Source organism: Pocillopora verrucosa, chromosome 7, assembly GCF_036669915.1.
Source record: "Pocillopora verrucosa isolate sample1 chromosome 7, ASM3666991v2, whole genome shotgun sequence".
Classification (NCBI taxonomy): Eukaryota; Metazoa; Cnidaria; class Anthozoa; order Scleractinia; family Pocilloporidae; genus Pocillopora; species Pocillopora verrucosa.
In genome coordinates this window covers 11,389,981-11,402,589 of record NC_089318.1, presented here as the reverse complement: position 1 = coordinate 11,402,589, position 12,609 = coordinate 11,389,981, and the positions used below count along the sequence as shown (strand labels likewise).

Below are 12,609 nucleotides of genomic sequence, written 5' to 3'. Positions count from 1 at the left end.
AATGTTCAGTTGTTATAAGCAGTGAACGATTGATTAAATACTCACAAAGTGAGTCAGTTGTCGTTTCGGATCGATATGTTAGCTTCAGTGAGGCACTCTTCACTATAGTTGTTTTAAACCTTCTCCAATGTTTAAACTACGAATGTTTTGTGCACCGGGTCCTTCGTGTGTCTCATGAATCACACACACTACGTTACACTACGTTAATAATAAAGGATTAATTAAACACAAAAACATTTGAACTTACAAGAACTGACCCTGCTATGCAGAACGTGGTTTAAAGAGGACAATCTGTTCTCCTCAAAACCTTCAAAAAAGATCACGACGTATGTACATAAATACGTACCACAATAATCAGCCGATGGAGAATGTTATCTTGTCACTTCCTGGGATTCGATTAATTCTGATCTTCTTAGCAACTTGGTAAAGTATTCACAAGGTTAAATTTTATTCAAAAACACAAATTATAGAATATGCATCACAATACAAGGTTAAACCCTTGATAGTAATTTGACCACATTCATTATCTCCTTCACACACCTCCTATGTGTGTCTTATCATTACAGGTCAAGTACAAGGCCAGCTGCTAATGGCTCCTTGGGTCTCTTGTACAGTATGGTATAACAAAGGTTATAAATCGTTCAATCCGTTTTAAGTCAATGTATGAAAGCGCTAATTGTCACAGATCCCCGGTTCTATACTTTGCAAGAATATTTAAGAGTTTTGTCAAGCTATGTGAACACTCAACTGGAATTTTTTCGATTCCTTTCAGGGGGGATTAACTTCTATCAAAGTTAGCCTTTAAGTGGGTTTCAACTGGTGCTGTGATTCGATTCGGCAAACGAAAACAATCGACTCCCAAAGCCACTTTTCACAATTAAAGTGCCAGCTTTCGCGCGGCTAAAGTTCTCCGACGAAGGCCAGGGGCACCACTTAAACGTTAGACTATAAACTTCGCTTCGACAACCTATCTACTTTAATCATCCTCCAGTTGATAAACCAGACATTTCACTTGAGGTCTATTGAGTTCGGAACTATCGGAAAGTTTGTTGCAAAGGTTGTTAACTTTCCTCTTTAACGCGAACCGCATGGTAAACTTAGGTACCAACAACAAAGATTAGTTAAGGACAAGTACAAACCGAAAAACGGACATGAAGCGGTTGACACGATCAACTGCTCCAATTGCCAAGCCTCCTACATCGGAGAGATTGGCAAGAACGTCAACACAAGGCTAACGGACCACAGGTGAACGGCGAGAAATGGTGACGTCAGCGATCACATTCATGAACTTCATCGACTCAGTAACCGCACCATTGACTGGGACTCTGCGCGATATTGACCTACAGCCTACCTATTTTTAACGACTAAGACAATGTACCCCCAGAGACAGAAATTGGATTGTTTTCTTTGTGTTCAATATGAAATCTAAATTCAAAATAAGCAGAAACAATAATTTCAAAAAAATTTTTGTGAAGCATTAACCACCAATACCTACTTCATATATGCTCCGTTTATTGATAAAAGTAATTTCTGTAAAACTAATTTTTTTATTTCATTACATTTGGACAAAAGTCAACGATGATATCATTACAAAAACAATGAGCTTAACTGCAGTAAAAATTTTATAAAAAAACACTTATGTTATTAGCTTAAAATAATTCAGAAATCTACCCTTGGTTAGTGTCTATAAATTCTATTACAATTAAATTTCACAAATTTGTCTAGATGTCTATTGAATATTGTTGTTATTATGTATATTATGATTTGACCGTTGTTATTTGAACTTAATATATTTCATATGAATTGTTACTTTGACTTACGATTGGTCCAGGTGTTTCTTTTCATTTTTTTTATTCAAACTTTTTTTAAAAAAATTAGCATAACCGTCTTTTTCGGTTGAGCGGAATAAAAGAAGCAAAAATTCGTTTTCAATGGTGTAAAATTATTAAATTTGACAGTCCTAGAAATTAATTAAACGTAAAAGGCCTCAGCGTTTGCCTCTTTTAATTGCTACAAAATAAAATTTTAAATTCAGCAGTCTACAAAAATCCATTCACTATTTTCAGAAAAACAGTTCAGTAAAATCACACTGTCTAAGAATTCCATTGACAATAAAATTCAAATTCAGCTTTTGTTTAAAAATGTACTGTCTAAGAATTATTTAATCCTAAATATCTTAAAAATTGCAGTAAATGAGAGGAGTTTCAACGAAATAGTTTCTAATTACCATAAAAACGCTAAGAAAGGAATAAAATTTAATGTGGTGTTTCCTCCCTCCAAACAGCATCGCAATGTCAAAGAACAGTGTCAGCGCCTCAGCTGTAGAGTTGGTTCCATCACATATATGGAATGCCAGCAGTGATACCACTTTCAATACCACACTCATCTGTGCCTCGGCGGATGTAAAAGAATCCTATAAAAACGAAACAAACGAACAATCAGCTTGAGAAAAACGAGAATAAAATGTTCGTTTAGAATCACGATGTCCCAATATTGAGCAACCATATCGCAAATCACGCGAGGTGCCTCTGCGAAATAAGCAGTTGTACACGAACGAATTTGGTATTTTAAAAACATTCTGAACGACCGTATATTTACGAAAAAAAAAATTTCTGTGAATGCAAGACAGAGCACAACTCGAACTTATTGAAATGATAGCCTTGTTTGTCGCAAAAACATTCTTGGAAATTTGTCGACCGTCGTTGTTTTTTGAGAAACGAATAGAGAAACTAAGAGTTTTGAGGGAGAGGACGCCAACCGCAGGCTATCATGTTTATCATCTCGGGATAAGACTTTTACTAAAAAGGTTTCCCTCAAAACATGGAACGCGACTGAATATGCCCATCTTAAAACTAAAGTGTAACGAAGATATTTTCCAATTTTCAAAGATTATATATGACACGTGTGCATACACGGGCACATGCACATATTTCATGAGAAAAAGCCTACCATCCATTCCCCATCCATCTCCCCAAGAATTGGCACAAATCTACAAAAATAGAGAAAAATAATGGTTGAGTGGAACATCGTTAAATGTCATCGTCTACTGAAACATGCAGTCCAGTCTGGCAGCTCACACTACGGATTCTTCTAAAGCATCTTAAAAAGCGTTGTTAATTGGTTAGCCCTAATATCAGTCCAGTCCAGGTACTAGTACAACTGATCTGTTGAAGCTTCCCTAAATAGTGTTTATATTTGGTGAGCAATACTAATAATAACTCCATATAACACTTTATGTTAAGCACCTCCTCCCACTAAAGTTACAACATATCTTGTTCGCAAAAGTCTTCTTGCGTTCCATCATAAATGCTGCAATTGGATTGGCTAGGTAGAATAAAAGGAGTACCCCAACTGCGTGTAGTTGCAAGCGTGATAAAATAAAAACACGCGCTTGCCTTGTTGTTGAACTTTGAACGACTAATAGATTTATATTAGAACCATTGAATTATTTGCTCTCGATGTCTCTGAGTGATGGTTGATTCTGGCTTCACCCTCGTCAACTATCACGTGATAGAAGTCGTGAGTTCATAATTTTCCTGTTACATGGTAATCAATCCACCACACCAGTACCATGGATAACTTCAAGAATTCCAAACTCAAAATTTGAGTGCTTATAGAATCACCAAGATATTGTGGGCCTTTCTTTCTTTCTTAAATAAAATATTTAAATAAGAATAAGAAATAAACTTGGAAGTTTTGGTGAGCTCTGCAGTAAGAATAAAGATAAAAGTAATGCTGCATCCACACATGGGACAGAAAATTAAAAACTGTCCACCATATGATCTCATAAACATGCAACTGCAAATCCTTAAAGTATATGTACTATGTTGATTGTAAAGAATGTAATAAAAGAACATTATTGGTTGTTATGGGAAGAAGAAAACGAAGAACAAACGCTCCTACCCAGTAATCAATGCCTTCTGCAGACCGACCCCACCTATAAAGGAATAACAACTATAATTATTGTCAAGATCACTTTAAAATCGAAATTGTTTTCACTATTATGAAAGATCTTGATCACACAATTTTAGCAATGAACCACGGTAATTAAAATCACCTCACAAAAAAATTGAAGCTCATAAAATTTTAGAAAACCTCTACAGAAACAGAGCATATGAAATAGCAAAATTAGACACAACAAAATAATACAGCTTACAAAAAGAGGAAAACAGAAAAATTTGAAGTCATTACCAAAACTTACGAAAATATAACTTTGAAAATCTAACAACCTGGACTCTTCATGTAAGATACATGTTATCATATAACATATGAAATAAAAGTAGATTGAAAGTGATCAAAATGTTGTAATACATTTAAAGGTTACTTAAAAACTGAGTCCTGAAAAAGTAAAAGGATCAAAGCAAACAAGTTGTGTATAAAAGAAAAAGAACAAACCCCAGCATCTTGATTGCATGACCACCAACTATGGTGCCAGTGGTGTGTATATAAACACCAGACTTATAAGAGTAAAAGTCTGAGTACACTGAGAAAGATGCTGTAACAAAGAGTAAAACCAAATATCAGTTAAATAGAATAGTTTATTGCCTTAATGTGAAGTTTAAGATTAGTAAAAACAGAGTGGAGAAAAAAACATACTTTAAAATCAATTTTTATAGGTGAAGGTAAAGTTCACAAAAGCTATGATCTGATGGAAAGTCTTGTCTGTTAAAATAATTTTTGGATATAGTCTTGTAAGATATCATAAAATAAAACTACATGTACTTTTTAAATTACCTTCAACTGGCCCATTTGTCATGATTTCAGACTGAATGGCTTCAACCTTTAGAGACAAGTAGAGAGTTTTTTAGAAACCTTCTGATGTACAGAAACAAAAATTGATTTTACCTAGAGTTAAATGGCACCAAAATGTTTTAGCTGCCTTTCAGAACATATATCTTTCCTTTACACAAGCCATTAACTTCTTACCAGGGAGGCAGAAAAACAGAAATTCAGAAATTCTCCATCATTCAATTTCACAACATTAGAAGTTACTGATGCTTTCAATGTTGATGACTGTGTTCATTTTATGCATAAACTGTGTTGCTTGGTCCTATTGCACCATTACCAACCATCAATCAAGTCTAAATACGCATTTTTCAGGGACTTCAGGAGATCAAATACACTTCAACTAATCATTAACAATCACCCCTCACCAGAAAGGCATAGCAAATCATCCAAATTTAACTTGCTGGCTTGGATGCTTCCAGGTCCATCCACACTAAGGCAAAGATCTAGAGTTTTATGTACCACTTACTTCTCCTTGCACAGCATATGCATTGGCTGCCTTGTAAACTTGAAACACACCCTGACCACTGGGACACTGTGAAAGTGTGCCATTGAACTTGCAAGGTTCATCCTCTGCCTGATATGGACCATAACATTCCACAGTCAGGAGGCTGGGTGTAAAAAAAAAGAAAGATTATCTCACATGCTTTGCAACTTCAAATTTGTTTTTGGTGTCTACTGTGCCCAAGGGAACATAGACTGCTTATTGTGCCCACAAGTCTGTCTATGGACATTTCTATCATACGTGAAAAACATCTTAAGCATTGTTTAGACCATATTGACAATAGAATACAGATAATATTGCAAATTGGCAAAGGTGCTCAGATAAATATACTTTTAAGGGCAACAAGCCATCTTACATTTCAGGATTTATGGGCCTTGTTTTTAAACCTTGATGATCCAAAATTTATAATTGATAGCCAAAAAACACAATATTACCAATTAACTGTATTCTGGAATGATTAAAATCTCCCCTAGATTTTTTCAAAAGCAGAAAAGGAAAGACAAATACTGTGCTCCGGTAATTGGTTTCTCAAATGCCAATTTCTGCTCAGAAAAAGGTGACATTCCAATGAAAAGAGAAAAACTTATGCTTTAGGAGAATATACTCAAAAAAACAGGGAAAAAGAAACAAACAAACAAAAACAAAGATCTTCCAACTGCCTAGAGTCAATCACTTTACCTTTTACTTGCAGGGCTAAGCACAATCCATTGCACCAAGAAAATGCAATGTGAGACTGACAATGTGCTTTCTAGGAGTGCACCAAAAGTTTCAAAATATGAAGTCAAGTCACTGGACTCAATATTTCACCCCTTCATAATTCATTTTCCAAGTTCAGAGCTGATCCATTAAATTATTTTGCATACAGGTTGTGAGCCTTACACTTAACCTGTAATATGCCTGACTGCCAACCAGTGCACCAAAAATATCACACCAAATGAGCACTGAAGTTAAAAAACCACAACCTGTAGTATAATTCTGTGGGCTATCTTTTTTTAAACCAAAATTCATTTGACATAAAGTTTATACTCATCATTCTCAAGTTTAATATGTATTAGAACAGTCTGAATAAAGCAAACAGGATTAAAAAAGTGGAAACTGGGAGTTATAGCTAACATTCAGTTTCAGGTCAATCGACCGATGGCTGAGTCAGAAATAATGACAATTTACTAATCAAATTATGAGAATGAATTCCAGTTAGTTTATACTCTGCTTAACTTAACATATCTTCCACTCATCTCTACTTCATTATCAATAAGGAGTGTCAAATTTGAATGTAAAAAGAGTTTATTCTGATTTCAAATGTGGTTTCATAATTATTGAATTACACTCACCCGACTTGATTCATATACTGCCATGCTTTTATAGGATAGCCACCTGAACAACCAAAGTTATCTGTATCACAGTCGACAAGCTGTTGTGCTGACAACACCACATCAATTTTATTACCACTGGCAATAGCAAATCTGTCTGACAACGCCTCTATGGAGCAAAAACATCGCAGTTTAGGTTAGATACCAAGATCTCCCCTGAAAGTAATAGATTTAATTTAATAACACATTTATTACAAAACAATAAAATATCATTGCAAAAAAAATTAAGTACCAAGTTTTGTGATACAAGAGCATTTACCCTTATGTCCTTCATCTTTGTGTTAAAGTTAAGAGTTTTGCATCATTTTGCAGTGGTTAGTGTGGTTTCATTCCTTTTGTTTGACTTCAGATTTTCTGGAATATGGCTTCTACAGTTTTATAGCAGATTTATTTTAAGTTAATGTCTGAGACATGACCTCTGAAGTCATGGTGTCATGGCATCTAGTGCAAGCAACTGATTTTTATGGCTTTGGATATATATGGATAAACATACCTATTTCTTTTTTTTTCTACACAAACTGTATTATAATTGAAATCATTTATTTCTCAAGAATAAAAAAGATACGTTTCTCATGTAAGGTTTGTCTTGTAATAAGAGAGATATTCTGGCTGCTTTGCTTTCAAATTTGATCTGATCTATTGTTTAATTCATTGCCACAGTAGTTGCAGTTGGGCAACCCCAAAAGCCAGAACAACCAAATGACCGAATGGCAGAAAATCCCCCCAAATCCTATAGGATGAAATGCCCAAACATTACCCCAAATGCTAAAATATGAAATGGCAGAAAATTCCTCAAAATCCTTGAAGACGAAACTATAAATAGTGCACATATCCCACCCAAAACTGTATTTTCCTTTGTTGCATCATAGTTTATTCTGGTTGTGTATGTAAGTCTGTGAGATCTTTCCTTGCCCTCTTTTTGCCCTCATGAGTATAGCTTCTTTGGAAATGAAATCAATATCTGCAAAATTATCTTTGCTCTTAATGTGTAACATCATGCTATTGGCTGTCCAGTTTGTTTGAGATGATTTTCTGTGGTTGTCAAGGTGTTAAAAGTGGGTTGATAAGCTGAAATGACTCTTCCTGTTTTCATGGTTTGGTTATTTTTACAGTACATGACCCTTCAATCTTAAGTGAAACTATTGCAAGCTCTCAATAAATCTCCCAAATAAAGCCAAGGCTGCTTCTCAGTAGTTTGCCAGCTGCTCAATAAAATCTTTTTAAGGCTGGTCTCTGATGGGTTATATTGTGTGACAAAAGGCAATATGGTTAGTCGCATTTTGTCTTTCTCCTGGAGTGTTGTTTTCCTGATAGTGAAACCAACCTCTGTGACGATTCTTTAAACTAGATCATTTGGACAGCCCCTTTGGTGTAATTGTGAGTTGGAGTGTCTGATGTTCTCTTCAAAGATTATTTCTAAGATCTCTGCGGTCCTCTCCTTCAATAAATCATTTTTTCATGCCTTGAGTGTGACAGGAAGTGAATGAGAAACTTTATGGGTTTGAAATTTGTCAAGGATAGATTTCTCTTAGAATTGTTTGCCTTTAATAATTTCCTCTAATATATCTGCTATTGGCTAAAGAATGTAGTCTATTAATTACTTCTGTTGCCTGGTTGACATAATACAAGTTTTTGTTAACAGTTCCTATCCCTCAACCCTTTCCCTTGTACCAAAGGAAATGACTGTATTTATAGTTCTGTCTCATAGGATTTGGGGTGATTTTCTGCCACTTGCTCTTTTTGGATTTGGGGTATTTTTCCACCACTCTATCGTTTGAGATTTGGGTGATTTTTTGCCACTATGTTCTTTAGGATTTGGGGTGATTTTCCACTATTCTGTCTTAGAGGTTTGGGCTGATTTTCTGCTGCTCTGTCTTTTAGGATTTGAGGTGATTTTCCACCATTTTGTCTTTTAGTTCTGGGGTGATTATCTGCCATTTTATCTTTTAGGATTCGGGATAATGTACCACTGTTCTGCAATTCTGTCATTCTGCAGTTCCAGCAGTTAAAGTTGCCTGTTAAATATTACAATGTTCTGTTTGTCCTTCTAAACCTATATTTGTAAGTATCCTCTTCTGCTAAAAAGTGCTTGCTTCAGATTGTCCTTTCTTAGTCTGATGCGCTGCATTTATCGGAAATTGACGAGAAGCGAACTTCAAAACAGGATTTAGAAATGTGTTTGTTTACATTTTAGCATATGTGAATCTCAGTGGCAATGGTAGTAACATATAATTTAGCTTGATGAAGGCCTTGGAGGGCACTCAATGCAACTCCTTGTTCAGTCTGAAATTGTTAGCACGAGCCCATCTTGATGATTGGTCAGTGTGATATCAGATTCCCAGAGGTTGGTATTTCTGAAAATTAACTATTCACCAAATCTAGTGTGAACTATACTGTATGTAAAATTTGACCAGTAAATACACCGAACTATACAATGTGGTCCACACTAGATTTGGTAAATAGTTAATTTTCAGAAATACCAGCCTCTGGGAATCTGATATCACACTGACCAAGAGATGCTTGATTTTGGTTTTATTGTATATAACCACATGAATTTGTAACCTAACCCATTCAATGCGGTCTCTTCCAAAACTGAAACTGGAGAATTTCCAGAAAATTTTAACTTTCAATGAGGTTCAAACCCATGCCTCTCAGTTACTAATTACAACTGATTACTGTAACCAACCAGCCACAAAGCCACATGTTTGCAGTAACGAAAATGTTGGCAGGTTTTTCATTCCCTGTTAGTTGACCTTCTCTCTATAAGAGAATACATACCCCTCTGTACCCTTAACCAAGAGATAAAGCAAACTTTTTTAGAAAAAGGAAACTGGGAGATTTGTTGTATATTTGGGTGACTCCCAAATAAACAAAGTCAGTAAGCACACATTAAATTAATCCCAGTAACATGTAGTATAATTTCTTCAATCTTAAAATTGTAAAGCATGTTACTTTACAGTTCACACTAAATGTTATAGTTTTACAGATATACTGATTATTGCCGCTTATCAGCCAAGATTTGAGGAATGTTTTCACTCAGCTCCAAAAAGCCAGTATGAATTAATGGAGAATACATTTTTTTCAGGTTCATATTGCATCTATCTTTACTTTTGTAAAATGGACTATATCAACTCACTTTATTATGCATGATATTACTCCTAGAGATGTGAGCTTTCCTAATCCAAAATGCAATATTCTAATGCCATTCAAAATAAAAATGGCAAGTCATGGGGAATCACATGGACTAAAAATCCAAGTAGTCACTAGCTGTAGGTTTAATTGTAAATTTATCCCAACTAAAATTGTAGTTAAGGTAGACCCACCTGAAGCTCCAAATGCCCAACAACTTCCACAATTACCCTGTTCAGTTGAATATGAAGTTGAATTTGAAAGAAGTAAGTAGTTGTTAGTAATTGTAATGAATCAAAGTATTTTATATAAGTATTGCAGGCACAAAAAATAGATCTTGAATTCCATTGCAATACATTTTCCTTATCTCCATTCAAAAACACCTTTACTGAATCTCAGTAAAGATTACCTGATCCCTTATCGGGTGAATGGAGCCAGGCCACTTTGTACGTGCATCAAAGCTTCCAGGAATATCACTGACAATGTCTTCTTTGATGACCTTGGGAGGAGAGTCTTTGGGCCATCCACCATAACTCCCTAACATTTGCTTTGCTTCCTTCCAGTTCATTTCTGTAAACTGCTTATAAACAGTAGCATGCCAACTGGATATAAAATAGACAGCTTATATCAGTACAAACAATCTTACTCTTGCAAACCTAGGAGGTCTGCAATCATCGTGTCATTCATACATACTTTATATAATTGGCCCTATCTCATTTTGGCTGACATGAAAACATTTCAGGAGAGATCCTTTGAGTCCCTGTGCATAGCATCCAATCTTGCTTTACCCACAATCAGCACTCAGAAGTTGTTAAGAACCTAGAAGTGTAGAATGTTTTGTTCTACAAATTTAAATTGTTTATTTAAATAGGCATGGTGAATGTAAATTGCACTTCAGTAAAGTGACTGAAAGACTCTTAGCCTACAACCACAATTTTCTTAGAAAAGATAAAATGTAAAACAGCAGTTGAGACTGAAAATAAATTGGGGGACACCAATGAGAGTCAATTGTTCCAAGAAATCACATGAAGTAATGCAGGTCATGTGGTATCATGTGATGGGCACATTTAGCCTCATGGAAGACATGAAAACCTAAGACTGATAACAAAGCTAGTTAAAATAAATATACGCAGATGAAAAAAAAGAAGGAATGTTTGCATAGTATTTAGAGAAAATAATGAATAAAGAATGGGAATAGAAAGTAAGATCTTCATATTACTGACTGAGTGGTTGGCCAAGAAAGCTGGAAATTCATTAAGTTTTTTGTAGCATTTCTCTTGATCAAGATTGTGTCAAACCATTTATAGGAGAAATCCCAAAACCTAATGGGTCTGGATAAATGGAATTAACAAAAAAAATTTTTCCAAAAGCTGTTCACAAGAGTAGCACCATGAATACGAAAGCGATCTTCGCAGCAATGAACACTATTTAAGCAGTAGTGAAAATAAGGCCAGAAAAAAATTCAGGCTAGTACGGGATTTGAACCCATGACCTCTGCGATGCAGTAGAGCACTGCACTAGTATTCAAATTCTGCACAAGTCTGAATTTTTCTCAGGCCTTATTTTCACAACTGCTCAAGTAGTGTTCATTACTGCGAAGATCGCTTTCATATTCATGGTACTACTCTTGTGATCGCTTTCATAACGTCTCTATCCGCAGTTTCAATATATGACTTTCATATATTCACAGTCGTTTAAAAGGAGTACCATCTTCCCAATTATGAAACATTAATTGAATCACACATTCCACTTCTGAAAGAAAGAGAACATCAGTATTTAAGTAACATAAACCGTCGATATGCCAATTTTAAGACGAAAGAAATTAAAAGACCAATTTTCTATTTTCTGATTTCAGCAGTAAATTCACCTTTTCCGTTCCTGTTGCCTCCTTTTTCACGGAATATGATACAAAATGACATTACGTTTCTGAATAGGCAGAATTCTTGACACATACCCCACATTTAACGAGTTGATCTTCTCAACCATCTCTGGGGAAGAAACATGGAGCTCTTCTGTACTCCCTAAACCGCTGCTAGCGAACACCAGCGAAAGAAAACTGATAATCAGATGATGATCCATTCTTCTTCGTCACCTCCAGGAAATGTAACAAACTTGTTCCAACGCGCGAATAAAACTACCAAGAGTGAAACTCCTGAGTGTCACGAGATGAGGAAGTGAAACCGCACACCACACCACATATTTGGCACCTTCAGCGAGTGTGTTTTAGTACCCTACCGGACTGTTGACACATTCCTTAACTGGCGCAAATTTCAAAACAGCCTGTGTACAGCCAATCTGGAGCCCAGGGTCATTTTGACTCCTTTTCAGCGGTATGGCCTCTGGGAGGATTCCGGTTTCAACTGCGCATGTTTAGATTGTCAGTATGAGCACACGGTCTGCTACGCCAGCGGAAGAAGGAAAGAACTAAAATTACGTAAAATTACGACTCATCGTAACTACTCGAAGATGTAATTTAAAAACCAGAAGAAAATACCGAGATTTTTCCTCTGCACCTTCCGATGCTCCTGGAAGTTTGGAAGTGAAAGAAAAAAGGATCATTGAAGGCCTTTTACGCTGCTTTTTCGTTATTTTCAGGTTCCCGCGCGAGGTGAATCGATTGCAGGCTTTGAGCAAGCAGGGCGCAGCAGTTTCATGTAATTACTCGGGCTTTCCAAAGGAAACACTCGAGTTGCAATTCCGGCGTCGTTTTTTTTCTTTTTTCGTTCGGTCGCAAATCGCAGTCAAGTCCTCATCACGTATCCGAAGCCTTTTGATTTTTAATGCATGCGCGACGTTTTGAGTAATGAGCAAATGGCATTG

General features: G+C 35.9%; 1 protein-coding gene across 1 annotated transcript; it reads right to left on the bottom strand.

Annotated features, from left to right (window-relative positions):
- Positions 1-1,453: 1,453 nt before the first annotated feature.
- Positions 1,454-12,034, bottom strand: LOC131792957 (uncharacterized). Its single transcript, XM_059110372.2, has 10 exons — positions 11,744-12,034; positions 10,199-10,391; positions 9,984-10,020; positions 6,622-6,769; positions 5,255-5,396; positions 4,735-4,780; positions 4,396-4,495; positions 3,904-3,937; positions 2,950-2,989; positions 1,454-2,413 (listed from the first exon to the last, which is right to left on the bottom strand). Exons 1-10 carry the CDS (start codon positions 11,866-11,868, stop codon positions 2,337-2,339), a joined length of 942 nt encoding a protein of 313 aa, XP_058966355.1. The 5' UTR covers positions 11,869-12,034; the 3' UTR covers positions 1,454-2,336.
- Between the last annotated feature and the right edge of the window lie 575 nt (positions 12,035-12,609).